General features: G+C 46.5%; 1 protein-coding gene across 2 annotated transcripts in view; it reads left to right on the forward strand.

Moving 5' to 3' along the window:
• The first annotated feature begins 6373 nt into the window (after window positions 1–6373).
• CHFR (checkpoint with forkhead and ring finger domains) overlaps window positions 6374–19058 on the forward strand; it is a 62700-nt gene continuing 50015 nt past the window's right edge. Inside the window, exons 1-3 of one of the 2 annotated variants that reach the window (XM_066603444.1) lie at window positions 6386–6458; window positions 17223–17246; window positions 17488–17620. In XM_066603444.1, coding sequence (XP_066459541.1) covers window positions 17500–17620 — 121 coding nt within the window. In that variant the 5' untranslated portion in view covers window positions 6386–6458; window positions 17223–17246; window positions 17488–17499. Of the gene's footprint in view, window positions 6459–17222; window positions 17247–17487; window positions 17621–19058 lie in introns of both variants that reach the window. The other variant, XM_066603443.1, reaches the window with a different exon arrangement.

The raw sequence follows: 19058 nt of genomic DNA on the forward strand, positions 1-19058 counted from the left end.
ATAAAATGGTAAAGAAGAGTAATGTGCCTGGTTTGCCACCACTGAAATCTGTCATCCTGTAAGCTCAGAACAAACACTTGGTTAGGGATAACAGCTAACAGTGGGGGAACAGGCGACGACATGGAGTATTTAAATCTGTTTCTCCTCCCGATCAGAAACAGGTGGTAGGTTAGTGGAGATAGGTGATGAATATCTGAGTTTTATATTTTTGTTCCAACCCCCCCTAAGATCCATCGGGGCCAGGAGAGAGGCCTCCAGATTTATCCACAAAGGTCTGCTTGTGGCTGCAAATATAGGGGGAATTTGTGACAGTTGAGCTGCTAAAAAGTATTTTTTCAGGTTGGGAACAGATAGGCCTCCGACTCTTTTATGATAAGGCATTAATTTTGTTTCATTATGAGTCTTTTATTCCCACAAATAAATTGGAAAATAAATGTCTGCATCTCTTGCATGTCTTTTGTGGAAGATCAATGTGGAGACATTTAAATAAGTATAGAAGGCGGGGCAGATTTGTCATCTTAACAGAGTTAATGTGGCCTATTCACGAAAAGGTAGGTTGACTCCATTTCTTAATTTCCGTCTTCTAAAAACAAGCAAATGAAGGGGTTATAATTCCATTTATATAATGCATCTAGAGAGGGGGTAAGCTTAATGCCCAGATATTGTGGGCAAGCCTTTAAGTCAAAGTTCATCTCTGAGCTTCTGTGAGTGTGGGGGGATATTATGGAAGAGGGCTTCCATCTTGTCCATATTTACTATCAGGCCGAAGACTTCCGCAAATGAGCCTAAGGTTGCTATTAAATTTGGCAGAGAAATGAGGAGAATATCATCTGCAAAAAGACTAGCTTTGTGTTCCTGCTCCCCCTACTGCAACGCCTGACATATTCGGGTTTTTTCTAATAGTCTGGGCCAGAGGTTCCATCGCCAATGCAAAAAGGGCTGGGGACAGCCTTGCCGTGTTCCTCTTTGAACAAATATTTTGTTAACTGATGAACAGGGGAGTTTTAGTTCTGCTGAGGGGGTTGAGTAAAGGGAGCATAGCGCTGTGACGAAGCCCCCTTGAATAACTGCCTTGTCTAAAACTGCAAAAAGGTAATCCCAAGAGAGTCTGTCAAAGGCCTTTTCAATATCCAGGGCCACAGTTAATAGCGGGGTTCTGTGTATTTTTGAAACGTGTATAAGGTTGAAGACTTTTCTTATGCTGCCTGGAACCTGTCGGGAGGGGATAAAACCAACCTGATCTTTGTGGATCAGTGAAGAGAGTAAGGTGTTTAGACGGCTGGCTAAAATACTGTTCAGGAGTTTATAGTCCAGTTTTAGGAGAGTGATTGGTCTATAATTTTTTTGGCGAGGTGGGATCCTTGTTTACCTTGGGGATAATTGTTATATGGGCACTCAAGAACTCCTCAGGGATAGTCTTTCCTGATAAAATATTGTTATAAAGATGCGTTAAAGGGTGAGACAGGGTTGCAATGAATTTTTTTGTAATGAAGGACCATCAGTCCATCTGGGCCGGGGCTTTACCTAGTTTTAGAAGCTTAATAGTCTCCTTCACTTCCTCCACTGTAATATGTTGGTGTAAGAGTTCACTTTGTTGCGCCTCAAGGTGTGGGAGAGTGATATCTTGCAGAAATTCCTGCGGGGGCTGAGGAGGATTTTTGAGGTTTATATTTATAAAGATTATTATAGAAGTTGTAGAAAGTATGGGCTATTTTGTCCGGGTTTGAAGTGCAGGCCCCACTTTCTGCTCTGATAGTGTACAGAATTAATCCTTTCCTTAGTACTAAGTCGGGCGGCCAGTAGTTTATCGGGTTTCTCCTCTAGTTTGAAGTAGACTGACTGGGTCCACTGAAGGGCCTTCTCTGCCTGAGAGATGTACAAAAGATTAATCTGTAGTTTTGTGTCTCTAATACTTTTAATCAGTGCCATATTAGGGCGTTCCTGGTTGGCTATCTTCAGCAGAGCAAGGCGTCTCCAGGGCCAGTAAAGCCTGAGATTTTTCATTCTTTTTAATGGAGGCTATCTAAGAAATTTGGCTTCTCATAAAGACTTTATGTGCAAGCCAGAGCCACAGGGGCTGTGTATCTCCATTATCATTTGTTGCCATGAATATTGCTAATGCACAATGATGCATTTCTCATCAGACAATGGCTTTTTCTTTGCACTAATTGAAAGCCTTCTGACCAGAGATTCTTCGCATAAAACACGCCCGCCTGAGCAAACAACATACGCAATGTTTACTTAGCTAAAGAGGAAAATGGAGAGGATTTCAAATGTTTATCTTTACGTGTAATCGCTCCGCATTTGAAAGCAAAAAAGTAATTCATTCATTTATTCAAACGACAATTGTTGCATGTAAATGGGGCTTTACTTATTGGAGTGGCTTGGCTTTCAGCTGACCTAAGAATCCAGTGACTGTTAGCCTGTGTAAACAGGCAGTCATTCATCAAGGAACTACTGCCTGTTTACTCTGAACAGAGGCGAGCGGAAGAGATCTCTGGCATGCTCAGTCTCAATTCAGTACCAATTATCGCTCCTGTGTGAAAAAAGTTGCACAGAGCGAAATCAGGTGAATACGGAGGGTGAGACGGGTGTAATGCTGTTTCTTGTCAAAAATTGCATAACAGTCACCACTGAGTGGGCAGGTGCGTTGTCATATTGCAATAGCCAGTTACCTTTTTGATTAAAAAAAACCAGTATGACACTCTTGCTCCACCCTCCATATTCACGCAATCTCGTTCTGTGCAACTTTTGCTCTGAGCAATGGTAAAGGAAACAAAATGTCACAGTTGCATATTGTTCGCATGAATCAGCCATCACAAAATTGAACAACTTGTTAAAAAAAAAAATCACTGGAGCCGAATGTAACCTTTCTCATCATCATCAGCTGGCACACCGCCTGAGAAGGGTTCCGCAGACTTTCACCTAGCAACAGAAGCCTGAACTAGTAATGCCCCACCAGAAGAACATCCTGTTTCTTATGGGTGCCCCCTAGTATTTTCCCATTTCCAGTTCTGGCCTAGCAGTACTGGTACTTCCACCATTGGTTCTGACACAGATTCACATGGTATAGATCTTCCTAAACCTCCTGCTGGGGTCAGTATCCATTGAATTGGGTTCGCTGACTGCCTCATTTCAATAACTACGGTAAGCAAATCTTCTCTGTCCCTGCATTGGCTGATGCTGAATAAGTATATTTCTCCCTTTAATTCTGGAGTGTGATAAAGGAAACAGATGCAGTACTGGTAAGTCAAGTCAATTAAAAATTAAAGCGACGCTCCAGTCCAGGACAAACAAAGATGGCCACACATTTTCTCAGGCCACCTGAGGCACATTGTGTATTAGCATGCGCCATTAATCTAAGTGCACTTTTACATGGGCCAATAAATTGTTCCAGCAGAAATCCCGAATAATTATCGTTCAGTGTAAATGACTGCACCGACTGAACGAAAAATGAGAATTTGTCTACTTCTCAGTCGTCGTTCAGTTTCTACATACTGAACAACGTATCGGCCCGTGTAAACAGGCAGCCATTCACTTATGAATATCTGCCTTCTTACTGTGAATGGAGGCAGGTAGTCCGGAACGATCCCCAGCTTACTCCACCTTCATTCTCTAAGTGATGCACATTCCTGTGGACAAGCACAGGAATGATTATCGCTGGGACGACCTGTTGGGCATCTGTGCCTTTTTAATATAGTAATCTTCATACAGTCAATTAAAAAAAAAAAGCTTAACACCCTAGAAGGAGTTGTCGGAATCAGAGGAAACTTTCTATGTGTGATTGTAACGCTGATATTAGTGATTACAATATCAGAGCAAAAGGATAATTTATAGTGGAAAACTGAACACTTGAAGGGAGGCTCTAGTACCCTGGTGTACCGCCTCTAGCTTGGATACAAGATGTGATACGGGCGGGCATGGAGGCTCTAGTACCCTGTTGTACCACCTCTAGCTTGGATACAAGATGTGATACGAGTGGGCATGGAGGCTCTAGTACCCCGGTGTACCGCCTCTAGCTTGGATACAAGATGTGATACGGGTGGGCATAGAGGCTCTAGTACCCTGGTGTACCGCCTCTAGCTTGGATACAAGATGGGATATGGGTGGGTATGGAGGCTCTAGTACCCTGCTGGGCTGCCTGTAGCTTGGATACAAGATGGGGACAAAGCTTCTCAGTGGACTAATTCAGAATTTACTCCTCTGTTCATCCTGTTCTGTTAGTGTGATTAAATAGCACTTAAAACACTGTCTGTGCCCTTATATATGTGTAATATATGCACTTCTTCAGATCTATCCTATTATACCTGAGGAAGACCCCCAAGTAGGATAGAAAGCTCATTATAACATCAACTCTTTTTGTAAACCATTAAAAGGCATCATATCTGCCTGAGAACAATCACATTTTGCCCTAGTGGCCGACATGGATTTGTGAGCCCTTAGGGTGCATTCACACGAGCGCATATACGGCATGTTTTTACGCCCAATCGTATAAACGTGACCATCTGAGGCATTGGCTTCCAATATATTCGTTCGCACGGGCGATTTTATGGCGCGTAAAAACGGCAACCTGCAGAAAATCGAACATACGCGACTGAAATACGCGCCAACGCATATACGATGGCCAAAAAGGATAGTTTGAAAAGTAGGAACAGACGAGAATACGCTTTCTAGCTCTGGTGGTGATTGCCGAAAAACGTTCTTTCCGGCGATTATACGCTGCGCACATGCAAACGTAAATACGCCTGTGCTCTTGTGAATGCACCCTTAAAATGTGGGCAATGAATGATCAATAATAAATTGTAAGATTATCGCTGATTGGATTTAACATGACGACCCGGAAATCATTGCCGCCACTGCATTGCTCAATTACAACACACAGTCGTTACTCTATGAATAATGGCCTGTTTATTGCGAATAGAGGTGGGCTGGAACGATCCCCGGCCCGCTCCGCCTCCACTGAGCGATCGTCGCTACTGTGTAAAAGCACAGGCGCGATTACGACCGGGATGGCTGTCAGGATCTCTAGTTTCCAACAGTAGTCCCATGGAACGGTACCTTTAGGCTGGGTTCACACTGGGTGGATTTGCTGTGGAAATTCCATCCGGAGTTTCACTGCGGAGAATATGCCGGCGGCCGCTAATCCCGGGGTTAGCCAGCCATGTGCATTTGTCAAAAATCTCGTCCACACGGGATGGCCAATCCGTTGTGGCAAAGCCAGCGCTGTGGCGCAGATTCCCTGGCCACAGTAGGTCTATTTTTTTCCCGTTGCTGTCATGCTGCTCTCTATGCCGGCCGCAACGGAAAAGCATGTGGCCAAGCCGCTCCAAAACCCACGGCACTTTGCCGCTGTACCGGCAGAAATCTTGCGGGTTTTCGCTGCGGCAAAACCGTGAGATTTCTGTCGGAATTTCGTCCTGTGAGAACCCAGCCTTAGGCTAACTTCACACAGGTGGGTGTGATATTGGGCCATGAATCACTGCCTGATATCACGCTCGACAACATGTGATTTTGCCACGGATGTGAGGCTTTTTTATATCCAAAATGTCTTGCATCACTTCAGGGAAGTAGCGATCCTGACCACCGCAGCTGAAGATCACAGAGTGTCTCCCACTGTTTTCAACAGGAATACCTCGCCTGGCATGCACCTAGCATGTGGTGTGATGCTGCCGCCGGCCCCATTGACAACAATGGGGGATGCGATGCGAGGGCACGCCTAGATAGGAAGAACCACGATTTGTTTCCCGCATCGCGATGCAATACAGGAAAGAATCGTTCTTGTGTATAACCCCCCATTCGAAAGAATGTGGTTTATATTCATGCCAGATTTTCTTGGCCGTGTGAAAACCTGCCTACTGAGGCATACTAATAGTCAGCGGGCATCAGGTAGTCAGAGAAGTGGGCAGCCATCTTTGATTCCAGAAATCTCCCTATTACTACTTAAAAGCTGACAAGTCCGTTATGCCCACTAATAGACCATCTGGGGCATCTTTTACTTGTTGGTAAAGTGAAAGTGCACGTCTGAGAACCCAACAGCCAGTCTTGGACAACTCCTCATCACAGCCCTGCCCTCCCCCACCCAAGCACCAGGCCAAGCAAATCAGGGAGGAAAGTGAAAGTGTGGCTCTCGGTAACCAATCAGATGGCAGCTTTCGTTTTGCTGCTAGCATTAGACGGGCGCTGATTGGCTGCGCTGCACGTCGCTCCGCTGACACGTCACACGTCTCCCAGCCGCCCTGTTTTCTGCCCAAGTCGTTTACTAATCCAAGTTTTGCCCAATTTAAAAATGGCTGTTGCAGGCGCAACATGGCCGCACCCATCCTATGTCTCGGAAGGAGGTGGTTTCCATAGGAGACGCCACGTTCCCCGCTGGCTCCACCCTCTGATCAGCTGACGTTCCTGGCTTGTGTTGTGACAGGGAGGCGGCCGCGGATGAGACGGCGGAGACAGAAGAGCCGGTAACTACCCGGGGCCGGGGGTGTGCGGGGTACGGGGGGCACTGGCTGGACATGGCTGGCATGCTGCTGCTTAAGAGTCAGTACTGGCAGAGGAAGAAGGGAAAGCGTTGGCAGGCCCGGAACAGAGGCCACACACACCCTGCTGCTTCATCCTCACCTATGCCCTGCAGACTCTGCCCTGCCCACAGCATGTGCCAGGGCCTGCACACTGCCAGGTTGGGCACATGGTGATATTTCACCCATCTTTACTTTGACATCAACGATTGTTTCTTGTGCCCACTGACCCTGTAATGACAATTACCCCCTCCTGGTGTGAACCCAATCTTCACGCAGGTCCTAGACTGGTGGGTGCGGAGATGCCAACCTGATTTTTTTAAAATAGTTTTTTCTGGACAACCCATCCAAAAACCACAGTGAACAGCCAATGTTTTTTACGGAAGCGTTGGAAGTCGGTAATGATTGCGGAAGATTATAAGTGCTACATAATGCCCACGGGTCAGATACTGATGTGAGGGGTGACATGATCGTTGGTCACAAGGAGGGTGCTCTCATCTGCGCCCGTTCAGGGAAAGGGGAATCCCCACGGCCAAACTGCCCCGTCTCAAGGCGGAAACAAACAGCGCTGAATGGACCCCATTGACTATAATGGGGTCTGTTCGGTGTCTGCAGAGCTGCGCGGTTTGTAGACGGGTGCATGCAGCCCTTTTCAGGTATGCTGAGACGGATCTGTTGCAGTGTCGCCGGCCGTAGGTTCCACCGCATAGGCTCCTCTTGCTTCAGAAAAAAAAAACCTGAACTTGTCCTATTAATTTAATTATTTTAAAACTGACAAAGTGCCATATTTCTACAGAGTGTTGGAGAATTTACGGACTGTTGGCACCCTGACTCTGTAGTTCTCCTGGCTCATTCACGCAGTCTGAGTTTCTGTTCTCATCTGTTTCCAGATTCTGCCAAGAAAGCCGGTAACATAGCGCAGCATTCTGTACTTTTTATTTTCTGGTATAGTGACAGAAACCATGATGCAAAACGCAGTGGACCCCATTATGGTCAGCGGGGGCTGTCGTGTGCCCGTTTTGTGATGGAACCATCCCAGGCTTGCGTTCTGTTTTTCTTTTCCTGCGACAGAACAAAAATGTGAAATATCCAAGTTTTCATCCACTTTTTAATCTTCCTATTTTTCCCCAAAAGCTGAAACATCCCAGCAGAGAAAAGTAGGGCAACCAAAGAAATGACAAAATCTTCTTCCATGTTTTACTATAACTGTGCGCGGAGGATGAGTGATAACTGGTGGTGTGGACGGAAGATTACTCTGTCGTCAGGTCATTTCTATAGCGCTTGCACGCTCCTTTGACTTTGGGCATTTTTGCTTTCTGCTGGGGTCCTTTGGGGGCTGAATACTGGAGATATATACTATATAGGAGGTGTATATCTGAGCGCCCACTATTTGCTATTCTCAGCTTTGTCTTGCATGGACATTCGGGTACAGACATGAGGTAAATGAGTTTTACCTACAAGAACCCCACGGACACTAACAATCTTTTAATAGCTGCACCAATTTGCAGTAAAACCACATGTTCTTTGGATAGAACCTCATGGGGAACCCCAGTCCTTGAGTGCCCGGCCATGGAAACTTTATGGATTCTTGCATATACTCTAAGCTCTGGAACTCTGTATTGTGTTTAATGCTGCTTCAGAAATCCCTCTGCCTCGTAGTAGGGACTGATTAACATCCAGGCTGTCAGGTTGAACCTCTCTAGATGTGGGCAGAGCAGCGTGCCCTGAGACACCAGGTTCTGCATGGGGGGGGGGGAAGCCTGCAATAACACCCTCGACCCATGTGCATGAGTTGGCAGAAGTACAACTTCCTGGGCCAAAATGGTATGATTGCTATTACCATGGCCGGGTCTTGCCTGATCTTCATCAATACCCTTGGTATCATGGAAACTGGAGGGAATATGTAGGCCAGTCAGAACCTCCAAGAGATGGACAGAGCATCTACTGTCAGAAGGGTTGTAGTCCTGGTTTCGGGAGCAAAATTTCTCCACCTTTGTGATGAGCTTGGTTGCTATCAGGTTGACCTCTGGTATACCCCACCTGAGAGTGATTTGACGAAAAATTTCAAGGTTCAGAGCCCACTCTCCTGAGAGAGAGACCTCGGCTCAATCTGTCTGCTATTAAATTGCATGTCTCTCAGATGTGCATTGCTGTAAGGTAGGTTAAATTCTTCTCTGCCAATCTCATGATCTTTCCCACCTTGATTTGGAGAGGCTAAGATCGAGTGCCTCACTGCTTGTTGATGCAGTGGACTGCAGTTAGGCCGCCTGTCCACGGCCATGACAGAATATTGCTAGCGAAATTCTGTCGCGAGGGGGGAGCACTGTAAGGTCTTCGCGATTAGTCTATCTAATTGATAGGCACACCGCAATTTTAATCATCAGCTATGATTCTCTGCTCATGGACATCGGGCTGCGCTATCCATAGTTATACTTTGGGAAGCGTGTCATCGGGCTCTGTGGGCGATTTATTGCCACAGATCTCGCTATGACATCTCGCCCGTGGACAGGCAGCCTAATGTTGCTGACCTGACCTTTACCACTTCCACCTTGATTCAAGGGGCAAAGTGAATTAGGGCAAGGTAGATTGCCAAAGTTCTTTCCTGGCATGTCCAAATCCCTCATACCGGGTGCTTGTCCAGATGGGCACGCCAATATAGTTGCTATGCATCTGTGGTCAATAGAGTCCAAAGAGGTTGGACTGTTGACTTTCCGTCTATCGGTGCTCCACCAATGAAGGTAGGGCCGGGTCTCGCAAGACAGTGTGCATGTCTTGTTCAATCCCTTAGGAGAACGGTTCCAGCGGCTCAAGACCTCTTCCTGTTAAGGCCGTAAATGCCACCGGGCCTATGGCACTGCTTCTATAGTTATAGCCATAAGGCCTAGGGCCCTCTTTAGGGTTCTTATTGCTGTTCTGGCAATGGTCAGAAGTTTGGCAACAGCTTTCACTTTCTCCTTCCTCGAAGGGGTTAGTTATATGGTCGTGCGAGTGCAGTTTGTGATAATCTGGGATCTTTTCTCTGTTTCTGGCAGGGTGTTTGTCTTGTCAAAGTTTATCACCCAGCCAAAGTGTTTGAGGAACTCTGCTGCTTTATGAATCTGGTGTGCTAGGACCTCCCTGGAGGCTGCCAGCAGAAGCCAGAGTCCAAATTAGGTACGATAGATAATCCCCGAACTCTAAGGACCATTGCTACCGCTTAAATCACTTTAATGAAGGTGTATGGAGCGACCGAAAAGCAGAGCTCTAAACAGGTAGGGTTTGAACACCCATACCATATGTACAGCAATCCTTAGGTACTTGCTGTACTGACTGGCAACTGGAATATGTAGGTAAGCATCCTTCAGATCCGAAGGCCACTCTCACCCATGTGCTTTTTAGAGTATTGAACGCCGCGGTAAAACGCTCCTATTGATTTCAGACTGGGCTCAAATGCTGCTTTTTCGAGCTCTGTCTGCCCTATTTTGCTGTGTTTTTTGCCCTTTTCAATGCACCTCATCACCCATCACAATAATGGGGTGCGTTAAAAGCCGTGGTAAAATTGCTGTGTTTTGCCGACTGTGTGTGAGAGTGGCCATAAAATCCCCCGGCTGTAGAATGTTTATAACAGATCTTATTGTCTCCATTCTGAATCCCCTCTTCCATATGTAGCAATTTCAGTATCTGAGATCTATGATCATCCTCCACCTCTCTGAATTTTTAGATCAGAAAAAAATTGAGAATAAACACCTTTTCCTCTCTCTGCAAAAGGCACTTCTTGTAGTACTACCTTGCTTTGGTATTTGGAGATGGCACCAAATGGGAGGTGCAAACAAATCTGTCTCTTGGGAATGCTATGAATTCTATAGCATAGCCCCAATGGATTATCTTTAAGACCCATCGGTCCTGAATTAATTTTATCCACTTTGGAGGAAGAGGGTGAGACTCCCTCCTACGGGAGAGTCTAATTTAGCCAGGGGAGGGACCGCAGACATGGCGTAAGAAACCGGCTGTCTTTTCTTTGCCTGGCCTCTTGAGCGCCTCGCACCCCGTCTCTGACCAGAGCTATGCTAGTACTGTGCTCTTGTTTGTTTGGCTCCTTGGGAAAAACCAATCATTCCTTGATGTATGGCTGCGACCCAAAAAGGTCTGGGGTAAATATTTCCTTTTCTTGTCCCCTTGACCAGCCAGGATTTTGTCAAGCTCAGAGCCAAATAACTTGCCCAGTTTGTACAGTGGGCCACAAAGATGATACTTTGAGGCATAATCTGCCATCCAAGGTCAGAGCCACAAAGCCCGCCTAGCCGCCATGGCAAGGACCATACTTTTGGCAGCAAGCTTTGTTTCTTGCGCTGATGCATCACAAAGAAATTCAGCCTTAAGGTTGAGAGAATATAATCTTTGGGTACTCCCACATCTCTATCTGACTGGACCTGAGCCAGGGTCCTTCCTTAATAAATAAGCTGCCGAATTGGAGACTACAGTGACCCTTCTCGGGGTGCAATCTGTCTGCTGGCCATCGGATCTTGCAGACCTGATCCATCCTTTGCTGGGACCACTGTATGACTCAATAGCTTCACAGTTTATTTTGGGGGGCAGTCCCCAGCTGTAAGTTTGCTTCTCTTTAATGGGGAACAGAGACCCTAGGTCCCCTAAAGATGCACTTTGAGGCTTCCCCCAAATCAACATCCTGGTCTCTGAAGTTTGTTGATCTTCTCCACTTGAAAATAAAATTTTCCCTCAATGTCCTCCTCTTCCGAGGATGAAGCAGAATGATAATCTGCCTCGTCCAGAGTCTGGAACTCTTCATCAAACGAGGGTCTATATAAGGAGAATTCATGCCCGTCAGGGAGGTGGATGCCGCGTTGTCTGCAGCTAAGGTATCTTCTCTTTGATACTGCCTTTCTACCCACAGATTTACGGTCACCAGAGCCCCTGGCCGACATATCTATGAACATATAAAAGTATGCTAGTATCATAATACAAACTATATGAAGCATCCTGCCGTGTAAGAATGTTTTATATCTGTATGTCTACACAAACGTGCAGCTGTCTGAGACCGTTTAGCCATGATGTAAGTCACAAGGAGATTGCAATGTGAGAGTGTTGGATCTAATGCAGACTGCACATGGCGAGATTTGCATTGCGGAATCTGGAGCTGGTGTCCGCCTCTGGATTCCGCAGCAAATACTTTCCTTAGCTGCTAAGGAAAAGCGGGTTTCCTGTACACAAGGGGAAACTAATTTCTGATTTTCCGCTCGCGGAGGAAAAATCGCGGCATGCTGTATTTTAATGTGGATTTCGCACTGATGGCCTCTATTGAAAATCAGTGGAAGCCGTCTGACCAATGGCTCATCCGCAGTTACCATTGCAGACCGTTCGCGGATTTCGCGTCATCGCCTAGCGAAGACAAGGGAAAATCTGTACTGCGCATGTCCGACGGCTTGCCAGATGGACCATCCGCAGTACAGAACAAAGAAGAAAATGACAGGTACGTGGGGTCACTGGCTGGGCACAAGGTTGGATTCCGTTGCGGGCTCCTTCATGTGGAATCTGACCTGGTTGTGTGCAGTGGTCCGCCTCTTCCAAGGTGTGCCCTTCACCCAATCCGTTACGTTAACTTTACAAGTTATAGAATCAATAAATCCCAGCAAAATAGGGTTTAATGTATAATAAAACTTTTAGAAATCCTGCGACTGGCACGATATAAGTCTATCTTGTCACTCTGCATCGTCACATTCGGTTTGTTACTTCAGGTCTCCGTAACCTCCAAAAACACTCCGAATGCCCGCTGGAACCATCGTCCGACAACCATGTGGTAAGGGAAAATCCCTGTAGACAGTAGTGGAGGCTAGCATCCACCTGTCACAGAAAAACACTGAAGGGTTAGAGGGGTACTGCCCCGATATAGGTGAGTGGGTGGCAGGGCCTTCTGTTAGATTTTATTTATGTCATTGAAAATTCCATCTGTCCTGTCAGTTCACAGGGGCAGAATACCCCATTATTGTGCTGCTAATGGATGTAAGGGAAGCAGTAGTGCCCTTTGTTCTATTGGACCTGGCGATCATGCGATCACCGGTGACCTTCGGCATGAGAGACTTGCTGTGAAATAAGAAAATCTGCAGTGTGAATGTCCATTAGAGGTCTGAAATGACGTCATGTGGAACAAAAGGTTACAACAATAAGGCCTCATGTCCGCGGCCGTATTGGTAAAACGCTGCGTGTCCCCCCCGCAGCGGTTTACCAGTGCTTGTAATTACTGGGTCTGCTGGCGGAGACTGGGGTATGGCTGTGATTGCTTTACGCATGCCTGCGTGTCACACGCAAGCGTTCATGCACAGTGTGTTTTTTTTTTTTGTTTTTTTTAAATCCCCCTCTGTTCCACGTATAGCGTATAGACAGTGTTGCTCACGCTGTGTGGTACGCAGACGAATAGAGCATGCTGCGATCTATTTCTCGTGCGTACCTATACGCAGGGTCGACACGCACATATGCATGGATCGTTGAAAGTCCATTAACTTTTATTGACTCCATTCACCCTGTATTGCTTGCGCAATATGCGGTGAAAACACGGTCGTGGACATGAGCCCTAAGTAAAAAGAAACTTACAGAATAAAATTCAAATATATTTATAGACATAAACTCCCTTCCCACACCAACTCAAACCGCTGACATATGTGCCATGTAATTCAAGACTAGACAAACTATATATCAAAACGTCCGAATCAAAACACACAAGCCAATTCTTGTACTTTTTTTCAGCGTAAATATAGTAACTTTAAAATAACTATATATAAATTAGAGAGAATCTTTTATTTACTTATTTATTTATTTATTTTGCACATTACCCCTTTAGAAAACAGGGGGAAAAATGAAAAAAGGTATTTAAAAATGTGTCTATATATCACGAAAAAAAGGCAGCAAAAATAATTTTAGTAGCCCAAGGGCTTTAAAACAACCACATGCATAAGATCGCTATAAAGAAACTCTGGTTCTTAAGGGGTTAATTAAAGGGCCACTCTGGGGAAATGGTTTGGAGTTTCTCTTGGGTGCAGTTGGCATACAGAGTATACTAGGGCAGATAGCATACCTACTGTCTTCTTCATTAACGGAATGCCCGTACCTTGTCATCCCATGTGACCCACGCTGCGCTGAGTGTAATCCCCACAGACCAGAATTCACTCTCGGTATTAATTCCTATGAAACTTGTGTTGCTGCCTTCGTAAAAACAAATAGAAAAAGTCACTTCTGGTCACAGAGCACACCGGGTACAATTCAGCTACTCCTGGGGCTCCACAACGCAGCTGATACTGCAGCAACATAGCATTTGGTATCTGTCAGCTGCCATAGTTTATTTTTTGTGGCAGTTGCACCCCTGGGGAAAAGGTAACAATTTTGGAGTTGCTTTTTTCTATTGTGTGTACGTGACTATGGAAGCAGCTCGAGCTGCAATTAAAGGGTTTGTCCAGTTGTAAACTTTTGGTGGCCTTTCTTCAGGACTGGTCATCAATGGTAGATCAGTGGGGGTCCATCACTATGGACCCCCGACCAACCAGCTGTTCACTAGGCTAGTGTGTTCCTGGGCTAAGCCCTGTTCCTACAGCAGCAGCCAGGCTTGGTATTGCAGACCAAGTTCCTCTTGAAATAAATGAGCACTTGGCCTGCATTATTAAGCCTGGCTGTTGCTCTAAGGACAGGGCTGTCTGCTTCCTGCAGAACTCTGCTCAGTGTACAGTTGCATTGGGCCAGCAAACTGCTGACATCGTATGGGCCCCTGGGCACCGGACGCATGCCTATCTAGTATTGTGGGCCTATCCTTAGGATAGGCCACCTGTAGTTTACAACTCAAAAACCTCTTAACAACATTTAGAGACCTGCTTTCCAGCAGATCCCATGGGATATCGATACAATGGACAGTAGAGCACCCATTGACTTGAATGGGAGACTGTTCTAGGCATGCTCTGTGACCTGTGTAGAGGTCATTGTGCAAGGGGGAAGGGGGGGAGGGGACATAAACTGTAATTATTGCCTATTGTAAATGGTGGACCCTGAGTTATCTATGTTATAGGTATTACCTTTCATTGTTATTCTGCCTGTGATAACAACATGACTGCTGAAAAGCTTTCAAGACAGGGCAGAAGTATCGACCTATTGTTTGGTTTGTGAACATTGCAGGGTTTTTGGAATTTTTTTAATATACATATTAATGTCCAAAATGTAAAAAAAAAACTCACCAATTATTAAAAATATGTAACAGAAAAACTTGAATTATACACTTGGTCATTTTCTGATGACACATTCCCTTAGGCCTCCTACACACTGGCGAGAGCGATATTGGGCTGTGACTCACGGCCCGATATCACTTTCGCAATCCATGGGAAACCCCTGGATGCGAGGCGTTTTCATGTGAAAACAGCCTCGCATCACTGCGGGGAATCCCATTGCTTTCAATGCAGGCTCCATTGAAAACGATGGGAGAAGATTGCGCTTCTCTGCCGCTGCTGTGGCAGGGGATTCCTTCATCCCTGCTGGGAGTCACCTCATCCCTGAACACTCTGCCGCTGCTGTCACAGTGTTCAGTGATGAGGGGACTCTTTGCAGGGATGAAGGAACCCCCTATCACAGTCGCAGCAGGGGATAGCGATCCTCTCCCATTGCCTTAAATGGGGCCGGTGGCAGCCATTGAGAACAATGGGGGATATTGCAGAAAGAATGTTCATGCTGCGTTTGTTTGTTTGTTTGTTTTTTTACATGCAGCATTTCAGGAGTGAGAACATTGCAAATAAGAATTAATTGGTTTCATAATCGTGCGTTTTTCACTACCTCCGCATCACACGAAAAACGTGTGCTTTCCTCGGCAGTAGAAAGAGGCCCTTAAACTGTCTGACTACACTGTAGTTTTTGCCTCTGGATGGTTGTATGTGTTTGTAATGCTACCGGTCAGAGGTGCAGTTGGACGAATGGTTATGCATCCTCCCCCATTACACACACACACACACCTCTCCCCCCATACCTAAACAAAGATGGCCGCACCATTTCTGAGTACCTGATACACTGCTATGACTGCCCAACACTGCCCACATGGGCAGCACTGGTTGATCAAAGCGTTGTGTAGTGTCTTTGACTAATGATCCTTAAAAATACACAGTGCACGTCAGGTAGTCAGAGAAGCGGTACGACCATCTTTGTTTCTCCAGGTCTGGAGGGGTGCTTTAAAGGCATTCTGTCAGTGGTTTTGCCCATGCAAAAAGATCTATGTAGGGTCCGGGGAGCAGGCCTGCACATACCTTTAGTAAAGCTGTCAGCAGAAGCATCGCAGAGCAAAGTTAATCTTTTACTCCGTGGAGCGCGCCCACCATCAGTGGTCCGCGGGCGGGACGTCTCCCCTCTCTGTCTAATCCGATGCTCTACAGCAATGACTGATAGCCAGAACGGTCTCTTGATGGGATGCTACAGCTGTTAATCACTGCTGTAGATCATGGGTGTCAAACTCATTTTCACCGCTGGCCACATCAGCCTTATGGTTGCTTTCAAAGGGCTGATTGTATCTGTAAGACTGTCTGGTAATAGTGACCCCAATAGTAATAGGGTTCCGCATAGTGGCCTCAGTAGTAAAAATAGACCCCCGTAGTGGTTCCAGTAGTAATAGTGACCCCTCATTTTATGTGGCCCGCCACCTGTACAGCATCCTTACAGTCATTGCAGTCATCCACCCAGCGCTGCAGTGCAGTCTGACCGCTGACACCTTCCCTCGGCATCTGCACTGCGTAGAAGACAGCGCACAGACACTGGGCATGGGGGAAGAGGTCAGCGGTCACAGACTCGGCAGCATTTGCCGCCACCAGACCGGAGCTGCGGGCTGGGTGAGTGGAATGCCTGTATGCATGGTGGGCCAAATTCGGCCTGTTGGGCCTTGTGTTTGACATGTGCAGTAGAGCATCTGATTGGACAGAGAAGGACAGCATCAGACGAAGAAGTCTGCGGACCACTGATGGTGGGCGCACTCCAATGAGTAAAAGATACATTTTTCTCTGTGACGCTTCTACTGACAGCTTTGCTGAAGGCATCTTCACTCCCTGCTCGCCGGCCCCTACCTAGATCTTTTTGCATGGGCATAACTGCTGACTGAATCCCTTTAACAGTGTTTCCTTTTCACTAAAGCCCTGATGTTCTCTGATTCCTCCCCTTCCTCTGTCCATCCCTTCCTGATCACTGCAGGATATAAGAAGCACTCTTGCATTCTCTCGGTTTCCCACACCTAGTTTTTTTTCCAGGTTTCATTTCAGCAAACTTTATTTTTTTTGCGTTTCCCCCAAACATAATGAAGTCTTCACAACAAATCCCGCACCTCCCACTGTAGACTGAAATTCCATGGCACCTCATCACCCAATCACAGCGCTGCACTCACAGACAGCTGCCTCCAACCCCCACTCCCGGCACGGGCAGTCCAACCTCCCCGAATAATACAACAGGCAATCCTATCTCTCTGTAATGTATTTCTCCTGCTAGCAGGAGGACCGACAATGTAATACCTTCTATCTATTGGCTTACTATGTTGCTTTTCCATATATCGCTCCCATGACGGCGTCTTTTGTCTGATTGGGATTGTGTCTGCCTTTGCTGATGACATAGAGAACCAGATCTAGTTTCACACTGCTTCATCTTTTCTAGAACCAGCTAACCATTTCGGAATATAAACTTTCAGCCATGTTTTTCTCTTTTTTTTCCCAAAAGGATCATTTTTCATCCCATCCCATAGTAAGTTGTCTTTTGTTATATTGGACCTACATAGATGTTGCTGATGGTGAAAGGGTTAATGCTGTTCCGCCCATCTCCAATACCTTGGATGTTAGCTCCTACCATAATAGCTAGTACTCTAGTCTGAGCGCTGCTACTGTTGTGTCTGGTTGGTGGGGAGGGGACCCTCTCCTGTCTCTCTGATGCATAAGTTTGGTCTCCCTGCCCCCAACTCATTGTGGTTTTCTCCCGATTGTTTCAGATGTGAATTGAGATGGAAGGCTTAGGGGAGAAGAAGCCCTGGGGGAAGCTGAGCAGGCTGCTGGGAGCTGAGGCCGAGGCTTCCTCTGAGCTTTTGCTTTGCAAAAAAGAATGGACGATTGGAAGAAAGAAAGGTAATTGTCTACATAGATATATTGTGCTGGCACCAATGTAAGATGTAAGGACTACAAGGCTGGCACAGGGGCTATTGCAGTTGTGTGCACTCCTGACTTCCTTCACACACTGACCTCTTACCACCCCTGAGAAGAAGCTCCTTCCTGGATCCCTCCGTCATTTATGCCACAAGCTTCCTTACCTGTCATCCCTCACTTAACAGCTTGATCTCTGACTGCTGCTCAACGGAGGCTTCTGGATGCTCCTTTTATGTACTGCACAGTCTACATGTCATGGATTGCAGTGCTAGTGCCATGTATGTTCAGCCATAACATTAAAGCCTGATCGTGTGCTCGTCTCTCTCATGGCACCATAACCGCTCTAGACTCCAAGACCTCAGAGGGATGGATCTGGCACCCAGATGTCAGCAGCTGATCCTTAAAAGGGCTTGGCCACTTTACAGCAAGCGATAGAAAATACTTTTGCAATCTCATTACTGTTAACTCATTAATGCAGACTTTATTTCCATTCTGCTGATGTGCGTAAGCCATGGCACTCACCCTGCCCTGGCTGCTCCTCTGGCCATTGAGGGGCTTATGGCCATAGACCTCACTCAGGGCCCTCCTATGGACAGAGGAGCAGCCTGGACAAGATGAGGGGGTAGGGCCAGTAGGGGGCATAACTTAAGCAAATCAGCAGTATGGACCACTAAAGAAATAGACTGCATTAGTAAGTTAAAAGTAATTAAATTTCTAAAGCGTTTACTTGTTGTAAAGTGGCCAACCTCTTTAAAGGGGTTCTGTCACCAGGTTCATGCCGTGCTGCCTCCTCCCGCCTGCAGACTGACAGCTCTCCCCCTATGCCCAAGTGAAGAGAGCTGTCAGTCTGCATAATGCGGGCCAGGAGAAGTTGGCACGGTCTGCCTCCGTGACTTGGAGCTCTGTTTCAAACTTAATGAACCTGGTGATAGAATCACTTTAAAGCGACCATCCGGTTTCGGGACAGAATTTTGTCCTGGGGCAGTTATCTTACCTGCTGTTGGTCTTCTGTACTGATGACCCTCTGATGCCTCCCCCCACCCCCGGTTCCAGGTCGCATTTTTAGCGGTGCAAGTTGGCCAACACAGTTTTCAGACCACATGCAAGGCATTTTAGTCAGTTTGTGATGTTTTACTCACATAAATATAATCTCACAGTTGGACTAGGTCTACATGGCATCTTAAAATCCCAGAAAAATCATTGCGGTCAACACAGCAGACTGTGAACCATAGGACAGATTAAATGAAGGTCCCTTTCAGGTGCTGCTTAGAACCATCAGACTTCCAGCCATATGTGAGGTCCTGTAGGGCCTCGCATGGCACAGAGTGTTAAGGCAGCAGTCCTAAGCTCGTACGACCTGAAGGTTGCGGGTTCATGATTTGGGTAGCTGGCTCAGGGTTGACTCAGCCTTCCATCCTGT

This window comes from Eleutherodactylus coqui, chromosome 5 (genome assembly GCF_035609145.1).
Source record: "Eleutherodactylus coqui strain aEleCoq1 chromosome 5, aEleCoq1.hap1, whole genome shotgun sequence".
NCBI lineage: Eukaryota > Metazoa > Chordata > Amphibia > Anura > Eleutherodactylidae > Eleutherodactylus > Eleutherodactylus coqui.